Source organism: Hylobates moloch, unplaced genomic scaffold (genome assembly GCF_009828535.3).
Source record: "Hylobates moloch isolate HMO894 unplaced genomic scaffold, HMol_V3 SCAFFOLD_16, whole genome shotgun sequence".
Lineage (NCBI taxonomy): Eukaryota > Metazoa > Chordata > Mammalia > Primates > Hylobatidae > Hylobates > Hylobates moloch.
Window position 1 is genome coordinate 13,992,051 of NW_026652291.1, and position 18,489 is coordinate 14,010,539.

Genomic DNA, 18,489 nt, shown 5'->3' on the forward strand with positions numbered 1-18,489 from the left:
TTATTGTCCTTGTTTTCAAGTTAAACTATAAACTGAATTCCTCCCAAAGCTAGCTTGGCCTATGCCCAGGAATGACAAAGGACAGCTTGGGGGTCAGACACAAGATGGAGTCGACTACGTCAGATTTCTTTTACTCTCATAATTTTGCAAAGGTGGTTTCAGAAGGAATAAGTTACAATGTTCTGTAGCACAGTAGGGTGACTATAGCTAACAATGTATTGTACATTTCAAAATAGCTACAAGTGAGGACTTGAAATGTTCTCAACACACAGAATTGATAAATGCTCATGGTGTTAGATATTCTAAATACCCTGACTTGCTCATTACACATTCTATGCATGTAAAAAAATACCACCTGTACCTCATATTTACAAATATTATGTGTCAATAAAAAATATATTTATAAAATAAAAATAAATTTTAAAAAATTTTAAGTCATCTTATCAGGATTAGAAAACTAAAGCCAAAAAAGGCTAAGGTCTTATCCTAGACCACCAACTTAGTGGCTGAACCAAAATGAGGACTCAACTTCTCTAATTTCTGATGGTATGCCCTTTTCACCATACAGACACCATTATCTTCACTGGCAAACACAGAGGTCATCTATGTGGGTGGCACCTTCTGGATATGGGCAGCATACAAGCCAGCAGCCTTGTCCCTGTCCTTTCCACGATTTTAAACCTAAGGCAGACAATATTATAAAATGATGAATGCAACATGGATCAAGGTAAGTAACATAAATAGGTACAGATACTACGTAATGAACAGGCTCCTTCCGGTACATACGTTACAAATCTATGTTATGCATGCAGGTGAAGGTACAAAGGTTCAGTGGGAAAGCTTTATGTTTAGAGCACAGGAAGAATGAAGAATCAGTTTATTTCTTACAACCCTAGAAGTTAACATTATTCCTATCTTACAAATGAGGAAACTGAGGTACAGAGAGCTGAAGAAGCTTGGAAATGTCACACAACTGCTAAGAGGCAGGACCTGGACTGGTGATCCATCCTCCACATGCTTGACCATTAAGACAACGTATCTCAGCGTTTTGTGATTGCAACCTCCCTTATTGAATTCCATTAGGAATTTTCTTAACCATATCACCATTTGTGCATGGAATATGATTAAGTTATTATAAGTTAGTTTTGTGGCAATTTATTTTTTTGCATGTGTTTGTTTCTCTTACTGACAGGGTTTAACGCTATTGTCAAAGCTGGAGCGCAGTGGCGTGCTCTTGGCTCCCTGCAGCCTCTACCCCCTGGACTCAAGGGATCCTCCTGCCTCAGCCTCCTGACTAGCTGGAACTACAGGCACACACCACCATACCTAGCTAATTTTTGTATTTTCTGTAGAGATAGGGTTTCCCAGGCTGGTCTCGAACTCCTGGCCTCAAGCAATCCTCCCACTTAGCCTCCCAAAATGCGAGGATTATGGGCATGAACAACCGCACCCAGCTCTTCTGGCAATTTGGCTAAGCTATACTACCCAGTTATTCAAACAAACACTAATCTAAGCATTGCTGTGGGAGTACTTGTAGATGTGATTAAACAACCAGTTGACTTTAAAGGAAAATTATCCCAAGTTATCTGGATGGGTCTCACCCAATCAGCTAAAGGTCTTAAAAGCAAATCAGGACTGGGTGTGGTTGCTCAAGCCTGTAATCCCAGCACTTTGGGAATCTGAGGCAGGCAGATCACTTGAGGTCAGGAGTTCGAGACCAGCCTGGCCAACTTGGTGAAACCCCATCTCTACTAAAAATACAAAAATTAGCGGGGCATGGTGGCACAGACCTATAGTTCCAGCTGCTTGGAGGCTGAGGCATGAGAATTGCTTGAACCTGGGGAGGCGGAGGTTGCAGTGAGCTGCGATCGTGCTACTGCACTCCAGCCTGGGCGACAGAGTGAGACTCTGTCTCAAAAAAAAAAAAAAAAAAATGGAGCAAATATGTTTCTCCAAGGAAGAATTTGTTGACTGCAGTGTCAGCTCCTGCCTCAGTTTCCCCTCTGCTGCTGACCTGTCCTACATATTTTAGACTTGCCTAGCCAGACTGCACTATCATGTAAACAAATTTCTTGAGATAACTCTCTCCATCTTTGTGTAGATGTATTCTACTGGTTGTTTCTCTGGCAGAATCGAGACTGATAGAACTGTTAAGATTGTATTGTATTAAATTTCATTTAAATCTAACATTTTATGGTATGTTCCATAAACTATAATTTTTAACCTTATTCCATTTACTAAATAATTTATTCTTAATTTACTTTATTATTTTCTACAAAGTATTTCATGTTTGGTTTGGGGATCAAATAAGTATTAGCATATGAATAAATTTACTGATGTCTTCATTGCATCAAAAATTGACAAAATTGCTCTCATGCCCTAATACTTGAAATTGTTGGCTAGGCGTGGTGGCTCACACCTGTAATCCCAGCACTTTGGGAGGCTGAAGCGGATGGATCACTTGAGGTCAGGAGTTTGAGACCAGCCTGGCCAACATGGTGAAACCCTGTCTCCACTAAAAATACCAAAAATTAGCTGGATGTGGTGGCAGGCGCCTGTAATCCCAGCTACTTGGGAGGCTGAGGCAGGAGAATCACTTGAACCCAGGAGGCAGAGGTTGCAGTGAGCTGAGATCGCGCCACTGCACTCCAGCCTGGGTGACAGAGGGAGACTCCACCTCAAAATACATAAATAAATAAATTGTTGCCTTTTTTTTTTTTTTTAAAGAAAAAGCGATTGCTTTGTTTTCATAATTTTCCAGGTTTGTTTGTGAACAATGAGTTTCCGACTGGTCTTTGCAAGCACTCGATTCTATCTTTTTTTGTGTTTGTTTTGTTTTTTTGAGACAGAGTTTCACTCTTGTTGCCCAGGCTAGAGTGCAATGGTGTGATTTCGGCTCACTGCAACCTCTGCCTCCCGGGTTCAAGCAATTTTCCTGCCTCAGCCTCCCGAGTAGCTGGCATTACAGGCACGCGCCACCGCGCCCTGCTAATTTTTGTATTTTTAGTAGAGATGGGGGGGGGGTTCACCATATTGGCCAGGCTGGTCTCGAACTCCTGACCTTGTGATCCACCGGCCTTGGCTTCCCAAAGTGCTAGGATTACAGCCGTGAGCCACCACGCCCTATTTATATCTTTATATTTTAAGTTGTTGGGGAGGAAGGTCCCAACTTCTAAAGGATTTTAAAACTGAAAGTCCTGTATCCCAGAAACCCCTCAGCCCTGTTCATGCTATTAGCTTCCTTCCTAATAGATGGGTATAACACAAGTTACTTTACAGGTTTCTTCTTTTTCTTTTCTTTTTTTTTAAGACAGAGTCTTGCTCTGACACCCAGGTTGGAGTGCAGTGGTACAATCTCGGCTCACTGCACTCTCCGCCTCCACAGGTTCAAGCGGATTCTCGTGCCTCAGACAGTCAAGTAGCTGGGACTACAAGCGCACACTACCATACCTGGCTAATTTCTGTATGTTCAGTAGAGTCAGGATTTTGCCATGTTGGCCAGGCTGATCTCGAACTCCCGGCCTCAAGCAATCCGCGTGCCTCAGCCTCCCAAAGTACTGGGATTACAGGTGTGAGCCACTGCGCCTGGCCACATTGCAGGTTTAAAAGATTCCTGGCAATGTCAAGCACTTGAACCTTCCAAAACTAGCCACTAGACACATGTGGCTACTAGGCCTTCAAATTTTGGCTAGTGCGACTTACAAGCCGAATTTTTTATTTTACTTAATTTTTAAATTTATTGTTTTATTTTTTGAGACAGTCTCGCTTTGTTGCCCAGACTGGAGTGCAGTGGCACAATCTCGGCTTACTGCAACCTCCGCCTCCCGGGTTCAAGGATTCTCCTGCCTCAGCTTCCCGAGTAGCTGGGACTACAGGCGCACACCATCATGACCGGCTAATTTTTTTGTATTTTTGGTGAAGACGGGGTTTCACTATGTTGGCCAGGCTGGTCTTGAACTCCTTGACCACGTGAGCCACGCCGCCCAGCTAAATTTAAAAATTGATACTTGATTCAGCTTTTGGAAAACTTTTAAGTATGATTGGAATAACAGAATATGTGAATCTACATTTTCAACTGTAAATTTAATAAACTCTACCCGCCCGGGCAACAGTGAAACCCGTCTCTACCAAAAAATAATAATAATAATAAATTTAATTAATTAACTGGGAGTGGTGCTGCGCACCTGTGGTCCCAGCTACTTGGGAGGCTGAGATGGGAGAATCGCTTCAGCCCAGGAGGTTGAAGCTGCAGTGAGCGGAGACTGAGCCACTGCACTTCAGGATGGGTGACAGAGCGAGACTCTGTCTCAAAAAAAAATTTTTTTTTCAATAAAATCTAAACATAGATACTTCTCATGAAAATTTAGTATCCCAACAGAGACTTGCTGGAAGGACAAAATATATCACATTTTTAAGACATTGTACGGTAAATAAGGAACGTATATCTCAATAATTTGATTATTGAAATAACATTTTGAAAATACCGCACTAAAACGTTAACACTAATTTCACCAGTTTCTTCGTACTTTTTGTGGCTAGTGCAACATTTAAAGTTATGTGTGTGGCTGCATTATATTCCGAGCGGACAAGCCCGACCTGGCAAGGCCTGGCAAATGGTAAAAGCCACCAAAATGGTGGCATATGAGCTGCATGACAGGAAGGAGAATGATACTCCTTTGTGAAGATTAGCAATACTTGACATCAAGTAGGTCTTCAAAACACAGAACTACCTAATGCTGAGAATTACTCCTCCCGATTACACAGTGTCGCATTTGTTTTTGTGAGCGCCTTAAGTTCCTTTTCCGACAAGAAAGGCTGGCAGTTCTGATAGGGTTATGAAGGAATGGAGCACTTGGAGCTTGCCTGGGCTGTAAGGTGAAGTTTTAGAATTGTCACTTGGGACTCGGTCCCACGCCCAGAAAACGCAAACAGTTCCAAGTTTCCACACTGGCCAGGCCAGTCCGCAACCCATGGCGGCTCCCAAGGCTGCGCCGACCTAGCCGCCCACACCCGCGACCTTCCCCGGAAGCGTTTCCATTTTATTCCCTCAAGTCCGCAAGGCGCCGGGTGGGTCCCGAGCGCCCGACTCAGCCACAAAGGCGGCCCCAGGAAAACGCTCTCGGAAGCGGGTAGGGGCCCAGGCCCACGCTGCCCGGCGTCCGCAGGCCAGGAGCAGGGGCAGAGGCAGAGACGGAGCAGGAACAAGGGAAGGCGGCGGCGGGCGGACGCGAAGCCAAGGCGCCGGGGCCCGCGCGCAGACGGATCCACGCCCCTCGCGTATCCTGGAGCGGGGCTGATGACGAACACAGGGCGCGACGGACGCACACACCGCCCCGCGCTCGCACGACGGTGCGTGCAAAGAGGCGCGAGGGAGCCTCGGGCTGTCACCGGCGCAATCAGCGTCCCGCCTCCTCCGCTCCCTGCGCTCCCGCCACCTCGGCAACTCCGCGCCCGCCTCCTGCCTCCGTCGGAAGCCTCCGCCGCAGTAAGGCTCCCGGTCTCGCGGCTGTCTCTTTAAATGGTGGGGCTACGAGCCGCCCCTGCAGCTGCTCCCTGGGTGGCCCCGCGCGCCGCTTTTGAGGGGCGAACCAAGATGGCGGCGGTTTTGGCTGTGTGAGGAAGACGGAAGAGACGGCGGCGGAGGGAAACCGACTTCCACTATCCGGGGCGCTTGGGCGGCCGGGGGCCCTCAGAGTCTCCCGGGCAGTGGTAGCAGTTGCAGCAGGATCAGGCGCCTGTCGGCTTCTGACGTTTAAAACAGGGGGAACGGAAGGGAGCCACTGGCCGCGGTGGCAGGGCCAGGTATAAGGAAGGAAAATATGGCGGCGGCGGCAGCGGCCTGAGGAGGCGGCGGCGGCGCGGGAAGCTGCTTCGCGGAGATCATGGCGGAGGCGGGAGCAGGGCAGTGACGGGAGCCCCGAGTTCCTAGCGCTGCGGGGCGGGAGGCTACGAAGCGCTGCGCGGCCCCCTCGGGGCTGCCGGGCGCCAGGCTCGCCAGGCCTGGACAATAGCGCCGGGGAGCCGGAGGCGAGGAAAGGCGGCGGCCCAGAGCTCAGTCTCTGGAGCGGGCCATGCAGGCGGCGGCGCGGCTCCGCGGCGCCCAGCGGCGGCAGTGAGGCCGGGGAGCCCTCCGCTCGCGGGCGCCCTCACGCCTCGCTCCTCGCCTCTCCAGGGCCCCTTTCCTGGGCGTCTACTGGCGGGGCCCCCGCCCCGGTTCCCGGGCGGCACGATGACAGACACCCGGCGGCGGGTGAAGGTGTACACGCTCAACGAGGACCGGCAGTGGGACGACCGGGGCACCGGGCATGTGTCGTCTGGCTACGTGGAGCGGCTGAAGGGCATGTCCCTGCTTGTCAGGGCTGAGAGCGACGGTAAGTGAAGCCCCTCGCGGCGGGACCCTCGCAGCCTCCACGGCCCTGGGCCGCCTCCCTGGTTCTTGCGGGGCATGGCGCTCGCTCCACGAGAACGGAGGGACGGCTGGGGAGGGCAGCCACCTCGGGGGAGGGCGGGCCCCAGGTACCCCCGTCCTGCGGGAGCTCCCCGGAGAGCGCTTGAAATGTTTCCTTTCTCTGAGTGCCTGGTGGCATTTTGGGTACGAGGAGAGCCAAGCGTGTTTGAGTTGTGCCGCCCTGGAGTGTGGAGAGGTCGAGGACCTGAGATAGGGAGTCCGGAGTGTGCTGTTCTTTTGCACTAGAGTGACCTTGAGAAAGACACTGATTAATCCGATCTTCTGCCTTAGTTCACCCATCTGTAAAGCAGGCCTGAAACTTTGCTTGGAGCTAAGAAAGTTCTTGGACCTTTCACACTTTGAAGAACATTTTGCTGTGCTTTTTTTTTTCTTTTTAAACATCTTTTTGCTACATGTTTCTGATCCTGTTGAAGGTTGGCAACACTGTATCTGGCAACTCTATACTAAGAGAAAACGCTTTCCCTTGCGAAGATAGAGATTTTTGTTCACCAATGTTGGTTGTCTTTTTTATAGTAATGCAGAATTTTGTATGTAGCTCACTATATAAACATCTTGCAAATTTGGAATCATTTTATATGAGCTTTTTTTTTGATTGCTTAAATGGGTGTTCATAATTTGATTAACAGGTGCAGAGAAGTTGACAGATAATTTTTAAAACCTTTCGGATCTTCCCTAGTGTTTATGCTTCACAAATTTTGAAACAGCCCTCAAGGTTCAAAGACTAAGTTGTTTGAAAATAAGTGTTTCACGTTTTTTCTTTTTTCCACATGTGCTGAGTGTTTCATATTTTAAAAGACATTCTCTGTAGGGATTGCCACTGTTTTTGGCGATATACAGTGAATTTCACTTACAATACTCAAGTGGGGTAAAACTGTTCTCAAATTGTTACTTCCAAACGTGAAAGTAAGTTATCTTCCACTTCTCTTGGTACATTAGTTTATATTTTACAGTTGCTAACGATGCCAGTTTATTATGATTGTAGTGATTCTGTATCTGAATTATTGCAAACTAATTTCAAGGAATTTTCTTCAACTGGACTCTACCCAGAACTCCAACAATTCCATGAAAAACCAACAAGACTAGCCCTTCTGTAATTGAAGACTCTGGAAACATTGATGTTCTATTTAAATTGAAAGTGGTAATCTGGAGTATATTGCCCACACGTTATAAGGTTACCCAAAGTAACTTAAATCTGGAGAGAAATTATTTTCTTTTGGGGGCATTTAAAAATTTTTGAATGTTGGGTGTATTTTTCTGGGCCTGAGTTATTGGCTTCTTAAAATACAATTTGAATGTCAAGTGTTAGTGTAATTTTGTATGTGACTCACATAATAACCTACTCTAGATCTTTCACACATTTGGAAAACTTTACATAGTATGTTGGAAGGTATGGGCTTTTAGTATCAGCTTCTTATGAGATGAAAGTATCTGTAGATTTCTTTTTAATTTTTTACTTTCAAAAAAATAAAAACAGGATTTTGCCCTGTTGCCAAGGCTGGTCTCGAACTCCTGACCTCACGCAGTCCACCCGCCTCGGCCTCCCGGAGTATTAGGATTACAGGCATGACCCCCATCCCAGCTGAAAGCATATGTAGATTTGAGATCAATTTATTGAAATCCGTATTAAAAATAATGCATATAACCTTCACATCGTGTTTAATTTGATTCATTATACAAAAAATCCTTTAAGATATTTTTAAGTATAAAAGCTTAATGTCGTACTATCAGAAGTATGCTTTTCTGCATAATTAAGAAACTTTTTTCCGTGTATATATTATTATAGTATATATAATATATAGTATATATAATATGTATAGATTTTTTTTTTAGATTGAGTTTTGCTCTTGTCTCCCAGGCTGGAGTGCAATGGCACGATCGTGGCTCACTGCAACCTCCATCTCCTGAGTTGAAGCAAATCTCCTACCTCAGCCTCCTTAGTAGCTGGGACTATAAGCATGTGCCACTATGCCTGGCTAATTTTTTTGTATTTTTAGTAGAGACGGGGTTTCAATATTTTGGCCAGTCTGGTCTTGAACTCTACCTCAGGTGATCCACCCGCCTCGGCCTCCCAAAGTGCTAGGATTACAGGCGTGAGCCACTGCGCCCAACCTCCATTTATATTTTTACCATTTTGGAAATAGCCACAAATCTCTCTTCCTCCATTTTGCGGGTTGGAGGTTAAATGACTGAAACAAAATGACTCTAATTTTTATCTAGCAGGGAGAGCTTAACTAAATTACTGATGTGCCCTTGTAAATTTAGGCTGTAAGGAAAACTGAATGCAAAGAATGGGCTTAGGCTGGGTGCAGTGGCTCACGCCTATAATTCCAGCACTTTGGGAGGCCCAGGCTGACGGATTGCTTGGGCTCGGGAGTTCGAGACCAGCCTGGGCAACATGTCAAAACCCCATCTCTACAAAACATACAAACATTAGCTGGTGCAGTGGCACAGGCCTGTAGTCCTAGCTGCTCTGGAGGCTGAGGTGGGAGGATCACTTGAGCCTAGGAGGTGGAGGCTGCAGTGAGCTGTGATCATGCCACTGCACTGGGTGACGGAGACCCTGTCACACACAAACACACATACACACACACCATGGACTTAGAAAAAATTCCAGGATATTTGTGAAATACTGTCAGTAATCTTTAGTCTATTAACATTTCTTCTAACATCTAAATAGGGATAATAAGTCAAAATGTGTTGAGTACCTACTATGTGCCAAACTCTTGAAGCAATTTACTTATATTGACTTACATAATTCTCACAACAGTGCTCTGATTTAGTGCTATTAGCCATATTAAACTCCCATGTTACTGTCTACTTGAATTTGCTGCTTTATTAGCCTGAAGGTTTATTTCAAAGAAAATGAAAATTAGTTTTAGCCTAAAGATATTTTTGGCCAGGCACGGTGGCTCACGCCTGTAATCCTAACACTTAGGGAGGCCGAGGCGGGCAGATCACAAGGTCGGGAGATCGAGACCATCCTGGCTAATACGGTGAAACCCCGTCTCTACTAAAAACATACAAAAAGTAGCCAGGTGTGGCGGGCGCCTGTAGTCCCAGCTGCTCAGAAGGCTGAGGCAGGAGAATGGTGTGAACACAGGAGGCGGAGCTTGCAGTGAGCCAAGATCAGCGCCACTGCACTCCAGCCTGGGCGACAAAGCGAGACTCCGTCTCAAAAAAAAAAAAAAAAGAGTTTCAATTATAGTTTATCTACAAGCTTTACATGAATGTTTTTGTGTTGACTGCTAGTTGGGGTCAGCCATTATTGTGTGCTTGCTCCATTCTCCATCATAGGATAATTGATATTTTCTTTTTGTTGTCATGAGCAAAATGGAAAGTATTTCTGATTTTCCATAAATTGAGTCATTTGTCCAATGGAAACTTAAAATTATTGCGCTTTTCCATACTTAGGCTAGATCTAGTCATTATTGTGTTAAAGTTTTTCTTTTCTAAATTACTTGTAGGTTTTCCACAAAAAAATCTTTTGATTTTGAGATTATTTCTTTAAAACAAAATAAATATTTGATTCTTAACACTTTTGAAGTATTGTCTATAAAATTAAGTTTTTGTGATGTGTTAATCATCCACCTTAGAAATAGGCTATCAGCTAATTTGGTGAGAAACTGGTCAGTGCTAGAGATAGTGTGATAGGGGCTTTTGCATACCTGTGAAATAAATGTGTGTTGTTTTTTTGTGTGTGTTTTTTTTGTTTTTTTTTTTTAAGACAGAATCTCTGTCATCCTGGCTGGAGTGCAGTAGCATGATCTCGGCTCACTGCAACCTCCACCTTCCAGGTTCAAGGGATTCTCATGCTTCAAGCCTCAAGCCTGGGATTACAGTCCACCATCATGCGTGGCTAATTTTTGTGTTTTTAGTAGGGACGGGGTTTCACCATGTTGGCCAGGCTGGTCTTGAACTGCTGACCTCAGGTGATCTGCCCTCCTCAGCCTCCCAAAGTGCTGGGATTAACAGGCGTGAGCCTCCACACCCGGCCTCATTTCTTTTTTTTAATAAGTTCTCTCAGAAAGGATGACAACATGTCCAGAGTCATTCATCTATTAAGATGGTATGAGTTGGGATTCAAATTCAGGCAATTCATTTTAAACTGTACACACTACTTAGTAATGACAAAGTGTTTGGGAATTTTATAATGTATATAGTTTTAGCATGGGTATAGAAAGGCTGGGTAGTTTTAAAGTTTTCTCATTATTGGGTCTATATTTGTGGAAGGGGAAGCTATAATAATGCTATCTCAACTGTAGGCTCAGTTCTTGTTAGGGGAGCTTATATGCTCGTCTAAAAATCACAGAAGGGAATTTCTAAATGGAAGTACTTGTGGCCTTCATGTTATAGAGCAGGTCTGTCTGGGTAAGTACTGTATGCCTTCCCTTCCAAAACTGAGTAACTTGGCACTCAGCCTACCTTGCTTTAGAGGAAAAGGGATGTCCCACTAAGCTTCTGGGCCCATTTCTTGGATTGCATCTTTATTCAGTAGGTTTCTGCTGGCAAAATAGGTTGTAAGAACATGTCCCTTTCGTTTTTTGTTTTCCTTTTTTTTTTTTTTTTTTTGAGTCAGTGTTTCGCTCTTGTCACTTAGGCCGGAGTGCAATGGCACAATCTCAGCTCACTGCAACCTCCGCTTCCCGGGTTCAAGCGATTCTCCTGCCTCAGCCTTACGAGTAGCTGGGATTACAGGTGCCTGCCACCACGCCTGGTGAATTTCTGTGTTTTTAGTAGAGACGGGGGTTTCACCATGTTGGCCAGGCTGATCTCGAACTCCTGACCTCGGCTGAACCACCGCACCCTGCTCTTTTTCTTTTCTTTTCTTTTTTTCTTTTTTCTTTTTTTTCTTAATTTTTAAGTGCTCTGTTGCCCATGCTGTAGTGCAGTGGCAGGATCATAGCTCACTGTAACCTCAAACTCCTGGGCTTAATTGATCTTCCCACCTAGCTGGGATTACAGGTGCACACCACTGCGCCTGGGTAATTAAAAAAAAAATGTTTTTTTTTTTGTTTTTTTTTTAAGAGATGGAAGGGGGTGGGTCTTTGTCGCCCAGGCTGGTCTCGAACTCCTGGGCTCAGGCATGAGCCACCATGCCTGGCCCAATTTTTGAATTTTTTGAAAGGTTCTCACTATGTTGCCCAGAATGGTCTCGATTTCCAGATCTGAAGTGATCTTTCCCACTTGGCCGCCTAAAGTGCTGGGATTACACCGCACCTGGCCCATGCTTTTCTTTAATGAAGATAGATTACCTTAATTTCTCTCAGTTTTTATGATAGCCATCTTCCATTTCAGATTATTTTGTTTTTATTTTTAATTCTTTCAGTGTATGCTGTGTCTGTTAACTAAGGATAATAATTTCATACCTTACTGGTGCTCTCCCTTTGTGGTCAAATCATTATACTACTTTTCTTTCTTTTGTTTTTTCTTCAACTTTTATTTTAAATTCTTGGGTACATGTGCAGGTTTGTTACATAGCTAAATGTGTGCCATGGTGGTTTGCTGCACAGATCAACCCATCACCTAGGTTTTTTTTTTGTTGTTGTTGTTTTTTTTGAGACGGAGTCTCACTCTGTCACCCAGCCTGGAGTGCAGTAGCGCAATCTCGGCTCACTGCAAGCTCCGCCTCCCGGGTTCACGCCATTCTCCTGCCTCAGCCTTCCGAGTAGCTGGGACTACAGGCGCCTGCCACCACGCCCAGCTAATTTTTTGTATTTTTAGTAGAGACGGGGTTTCACCGTGGTCTCGATCTCCTGACCTCGTGATCCACCGGCCTCGGCCTCCCAAAGTGCTGGGATTACAAGCATGAGCCACCGCGCCCGGCCCATCACCTAGGTATTAAGCCCAGCATCCATTAGCTATTCTTCCTGATACTCTCTCTCCCTCTGCCCCTTTGTACTACTTTTCACCATTATGATTTTTACCACATCCACCTGCCAGTTTTACAGTTGATAAATGTAAGGCTGGGGAACAAAGTGAGACCCCCCCATCTCTACAAAATAAAAATTTCTAAATTAGCCATGTGTGGTGTTAAACACCTGTAGTCCCGGCTGCTTGGGGCTGAGGCGGGAGGATTGCTTGAGCCCAGAGGTCGAGGCTACAGTGAGCTGTGACTGAGCCACTACTCCAGCCTAGCTGATGAAGCAATACCCTGTCTCAGAAAAAAAAAAAATGTAGCTCAGGCACAGTGGCCCACATCTGTAATCCCGGCACTTTGGGAAGCCAAGATGGGGGAGGATTGCTCAAGGTCAGAAGTTTGATACCTGCCTGGGCAACATAGCAAGACCCTGTCTCCACAAAAAGTTAGAAAATTAGCCGGGCGTGTGGCACATACTTGTAGTCTTAGCTACTCAGGAGGCTGAAGCCAGAGAATTGCTTGAGCCCAGGAGTTTGAGGCTGCCACGAACTTTGTGGCTGCCATGAACTGTGGTCATGCTACTGCACTCCAGTCTGGGTGACAGAGTGAGACCCTATTTCTAAAAACAAAAAAAAGAAAGAAATGTAAGGGAGTTGGAATTCCTCCACACACTGAAGAGTGTCTTTGGCCATAATCATATTTGTGCTCCTTATTATGAAGTACTTGTCAAGGCATCCAGAATAGTGTGCTTACATTGAGTTTTTACCTTGAATTTTATAAAGTATTTTTTACATTTCAAAATAGTTTTATCTGTTCTCTGACTCATATCTTACAGAGTTAAACAGGTTAAATTCTCACTGTTACTTGAGGCATGCAGAAAATGAGACATGGAGAAATGTTTTTGTTTAAGGCAGCACTGCTAGCGAATGGTAAAACTGGGATTCTGTGCTGTTTCTGCCTCTTGATAGAACTCCATGTTCGTTGTAGGTGGGTCTGCCTCTACCCCTACTATAATTAGAAAAGGAGGTCAGAACACTTAGAGTGGAAAAGCTTTTGGGGTTAAGGGCTGTGAGAAATGAACAGATCAGTCAGTAGTATAGAATCTTGTATATGCCATGCATTCTGTATATTTACCAAGAAGAGCTGTGTCGGTACAAGGGGAAGTATTTCACTTTGAAAAGTTTGTTTGTTTAGAGACAAGGTCTTGCTGTCACCCAGGCTGGAGTGCAGTGCCACGATCATAGCTCACTGCAGCCTCAAACTCTTAGGCTCAAGTGATCCTCCTACCTTAGCCTCCCAAGTAGCTGGGACTATAGGCACATGCCACCATGCGCAGCTGATTTATTTTTAAATTTTTTTTAGGGGAGGTGGGATCTTACTGTGTTGCACAGACTAGTCTTGAATTTCCGGCCTCAAGCAATGTTCCTACCTCGCCCTCCTGAGTAGCCAGGATTATAGCTGTGAGCTACCACACCTGGCCCATTTTAGTTTTTAAGTGCCACTGTGTAATGAGGCATTTAAATTTTTTTCTAAAAAATCAGGAAAGAAGGACTTGGAGCACATACCTGTTACGGGTTTAAAGCATACTTTAGTCTCGGCCAGGCGCGGTGGCTCACGCCTGTAGTCCCAGCACTTTGGGAGGCCGAGACGGGCAGATCACTAGGTCAGGAGATTGAGACCATCCTGGCTAACACAGTGAAACCCCATCTCTACTAAAAATACAAAAAAAAAAAAAAAAAATTAGCCGGGCTTGGTGGCGGGAGCCTGTAGTCCCAGCTACTCAGGAGGCTGAGGCAGGAGAATGGCATGAACCTGGGAGGCGGAGCTTGCAGTGAGCCGAGATCGCGCCACTGCACTCCAGCCTGGGCGATAGAGCAAGATTCCGTCTCAAAAAACAAACAAACAAACAAACAAAAAAAAAACATACGTTAATCTCCCACCTACATAAGATTTTGGGCCCCATTTGACTTCTTTTTTTGAGGTGGGATCTCACTCCGTTGCCCAGGCTGGAGTGCAGTGATCAGGGCTTACTGCAGCCTTGACCAGCAGACTCAGGTAATCCTCTCACCTCAGTGTCCCAAGTAGCTGGGACCACAGGTGTACACCACCATACCTGGCTAATTTTTTCTATTATTTTTGTAGAGATGGGGTCACCTTATGTAGCCCAGGCTGGCATTAACTCATTTTTGATGGTGCGTTCTCTCTACTAATGAAGCATAGTACATAAGTCCCTGCCTTAAGCCTTGAATATTGATAAGGACAATATACTCTAGAAGCTGATGGGTTGAGCTGCTTGCTTAGGAGTGACAAGGGTGTAGCTGTTCATTCTGAAATCCTTCAGTATTTATCCAAATCAGGGCTGTGGTGAAGACCAAAGTTACTTAAACCCAAACCCAAACACTCCCATATTACTTCCCTGCTACCTGAGTCTAATTGGTTGATAGTGAAGATACAACCATAAAAATTACAGGAATTCTCTGTACTATCTCGTTTCTTCAGTGAGAGGAAGTTAAATCTTCTAAACAAGTGAATTTTCCAGATGAATAAAAGCTGTGTACCAGAAGGTGTTTTTTGGGTTTTTTTGTTTTTAAATTTTAGAGACAGGGTCTCGGTCTTTCACCCAGGCTGGAGCGCAGTGGCGTGATCATAGCTCATTGCAGCATCAACATTCTGGGTTCAAGCAGTCATCCTGCCTCAGCTTCCCAAGTAGCTGGTACTACAGGCACATACCACCATGTCCAGCTAATTTTTGCATTTTTTGTAGAGACAGGGTTTGCCATGTTGCCCAGGCTGGTCTTGAGCTGGTCTGCAATTCTTGGCCTCCAGTGATCCGCCCGCCTCAGCTTTCCAAAGTGCTGGGATTACAGTAATGAGCCACCATGCCTGGCCTACCATAAGTTTTAAAAGTCAGTAGTTTTTTTATGGAATGTTGACTAAATGTGTACTGGAATGTTTTTCCTATACAATAAATGAATACATTGGTTAACCTCTTACTCGTAATGTGTTCATGGGTCATTATTAATGCTTGGTGTTTATGGGTCATTATTAGTACTCGTTTTCCTGCTATACAACAGTACAGTGTTACCAGTGAAATGATTGTATGATGATGCCCTAAAAAAACAAGTATTGAGGCTGGGCGCGGTGGCTCAGCCTGTAATCCCAAGCATTTTGGGATCATGAGGTCAGGAGATCTAGAACATCTTGGCCAATATGGTGAAACCCCGTCTCTATTAAAAATACAAAAATTAGCTGGGTGTGGTGGTGTGCGCCGGTAGTCCCAGCTACTCTGGAGGCTGAGTCAGGAGAATCGCTTGAACCCAGGAGGCGGAGGTTGCAGTGAGCCGAGATCGTGCCACCGCACTCCAGCCTGACAAGAGCGAAACTCCGTCTCAAAAAAAAAGTATTGAGTGCTGGTTATGTACTACATATTGGGACAGGCACTTGAATAAAAAATTTCAGTTAATGCTCATGGCAACCTTGTGAGGTAGGTATTATTTTTTTCTTAACTGTAAATCTTGTTGTATTAACTTGCACCCAGCAAGAAATCTATAATTTTTATGCAAAACTTTTCCTTTTAAAAATATTTGCTGAGTTCTCTGTAATGTAGACTTTGTTAGAAGGATACCTCACTCTGTACTACCAGCCATCTTCATCTCCAGTCCCCAGAGGTGTAGTGTTGTGTTGTGTTTTGGTGGGGGTTGGCAGCACCCTACAAGAAAGGGCCTCACATTTCATTTTATAGGAAGAAGCAAGATACGAAGCAGGGAGGGATCTTCTTTTTCTTTTCTTTTCTTTTCTCTTTTTTTTTTTTTTTTTTTTTTTTGAGACAGAGTCTCGCTCTGTCACCCAGGTTGGAGTGCAGTGGTGCGATCTCGGCTCACTGCAACCTCTCCCTCCCGGGTTCAAGCGATTCTCCTGCCTCAGCTTCCTGAGTAGCTGGGTTTACAGGCACGTGCCACCATGCCCAGCTAATTTTTGTATTTTCAGTAGAGATGAGGTTTCACCGTGTTGGCCAGGCTGGTCTTGAACTCCTGACCTTGTGATATGCCCGCCTTGGCCTTTGTTATATTTTTTCTTGCTATTGGAATGTGACAGTTTCTACTTGCAATTGTCTTGGTGATGTTCTGAGCTGCATTTCTCCTTTTGACATTGTTTTCCCATTTCCTAATTGTAAACACCTCTATTATCAGTATATTTGGGACACCAATTAATGTCAGGATACACAGATCTCATTAAAAAGTAGTGTAGTATTCCATTGTACTTATTCACACAGTAGCTTGGTGGCACAGTGTAGCATTCCTCAAACTTTTTTTCTCAGGATATCTTTAGACGCTTTTTTGTTTGTTTTGTTTTCATTTTTATATTTTATTTTGTTTTTTTCAGACAGTGTCTCACTCTGTCGCCAGGCTGGAGTGCAGTGGTGTAATCAGAGCTCACTGCAACCTCAACCTCTGGCCTCAAGCAATCCTCCTACCCCAGCCTCCCAAGCAGCTGGAACTATGGGCCTGTACCACCATGCCTGGCAAATTTTTATTTTTATTTTTTGTAGAGATGGAGGTCTCAGCTGGGTGTGGTGGCTCACACCTGTAATCCCAGCACTTTGGGAGGCCAAGGTGGGCAGATCATGAGGTCAAGAGATCGAGATGATCCTGGCCAACATGGTGAAACCCCATCTATACTAAAGAAAAAAAAAATATACAAAAATTAGCCAGGCCTTTTTTTTTTTTGAGTTGGAGCCTCACTCTGCCACCCAGGCTGGATGGAGTGCAGTGGTGCCATCTCGGCTCACTGCAAGCTCCGCCTCCCGGGTTCATGCAGTTCTCCTGCCTCAGCCTCCCAAGTGGCTGGGACTGCAGGTGCCCACCACCACGCCCGGCTAATTTTTTGTATTTTTAGTAGAGACGGGGTTTCACCGTGTTAGCCAGGATGGTCTCGATCTCCTGACCTCGTGATCCACCTGCCTCGGCCTCCCAAAGTGCTGGGATTACAGGCGTGAGCCACTGCACCCGGCCAAAAAAAATTAGGCAGGCTTAAGTGACCCTCCCACAGCAGACTCCCAAGTACCTGGAGTCATTGGCGCGTGCCACCACGCCCAGCTAGATACCTTTATACTCTTAAATTGAGGATTCCCAAGATGTTCATTTGGATTGTATTTATCAATATTTACCATATTAGAAATTAAAACAGACTTTAGGAAAAAAATCACTTAAAAATAAGTTTTAACACAGCATGTTAACAAAATATCATTAAGAAAAACTTTTCTAAAATAAGAGTTTAATGAGAAGAGTGTCTTTTTTTTTTTTTTTTTGAGACAGAGTCTCACTGTCGCTTAGGCTGGAGTGCGGTGACACAATCTCAGCTTACTACAACCTCTGCCTCCCGGGTTCAAGCAATTCTGCTGCTTCAGCCTCCCTAGTAGCTGGAATTACAGGCATGCACCACCACACCCAGCTAATTTTTATATTTTTAGTAGAGACGGGGTTTCACCATGTTGGCCAGGATGGTCTCGAATTCCTGACATCAAGTGATTCGCCTGCCTTGGCCTCCTGAAGTGCTGTGATTACAGGTGTGAGCCACCATGCCTGGCCTATTTTTACAAATTGCAACATCTGGCCTAATTTTTAAAAAACCAGAAAGATTCTCATCTGCTTCTGCATTCAGTCTTTGGCAGTATCAGTGTAGACTCTGAGAGAATTAATGGTGGAAGAGGCGTAGAACCTTGTAGTATCATTTTGAAAATAATTTTGACTTTGCAGGCCCCATGGTGTCCCCAGATCACATTTTGAGAACGGCTGGTATAGATTGTTTTTAGTTTGTTGCCATTACAGACTCTGCTAATGAAATCTTCATATACCTTGGCACTTATCTGAGGGTGTAGGGTAATTTCCTAGAAGAATGGTTGGCCCAAAGAGTAGTATGTGTTTAAAAGTTGGGTAGGTGAAGATGATTCAATTTTCAGTCTTGGTACTGGTAAATGAGTATTAAGGACGCCTTATTTTTTTGAGAAAGTCCCAGTGCACATATCAATTAGTAGACATTAGAACTTGTTAGGAATGATAGATTCCACAGTGGCAGATCTAATTAGAAGTACTGGTGCATTCCGCTTAGCTTGAGCACTCTCTTGATTTTCATTTTTCTCTGTGTTTCCTTTCTCATTCTTTTT

The 18,489-nt window shown here is 44.8% G+C and overlaps 1 protein-coding gene across 3 annotated transcripts in view; it reads left to right on the plus strand.

Annotated features, from left to right (window-relative positions):
• The first annotated feature begins 5,365 nt into the window (after window positions 1-5,365).
• Window positions 5,366-18,489, plus strand: part of PPP4R3A (protein phosphatase 4 regulatory subunit 3A) — a 52,572-nt gene continuing 39,448 nt past the window's right edge. Inside the window, exons 1-2 of one of the 3 annotated variants that reach the window (XM_032179530.2) lie at window positions 5,366-5,802; window positions 6,173-6,371. In XM_032179530.2, the coding sequence (XP_032035421.1) occupies window positions 6,230-6,371 (142 nt within the window). In that variant the 5' untranslated portion in view covers window positions 5,366-5,802; window positions 6,173-6,229. Of the gene's footprint in view, window positions 6,372-18,489 lie in introns of all 3 variants that reach the window. The other 2 variants (XM_032179531.2, XM_032179532.2) reach the window with 2 other exon arrangements.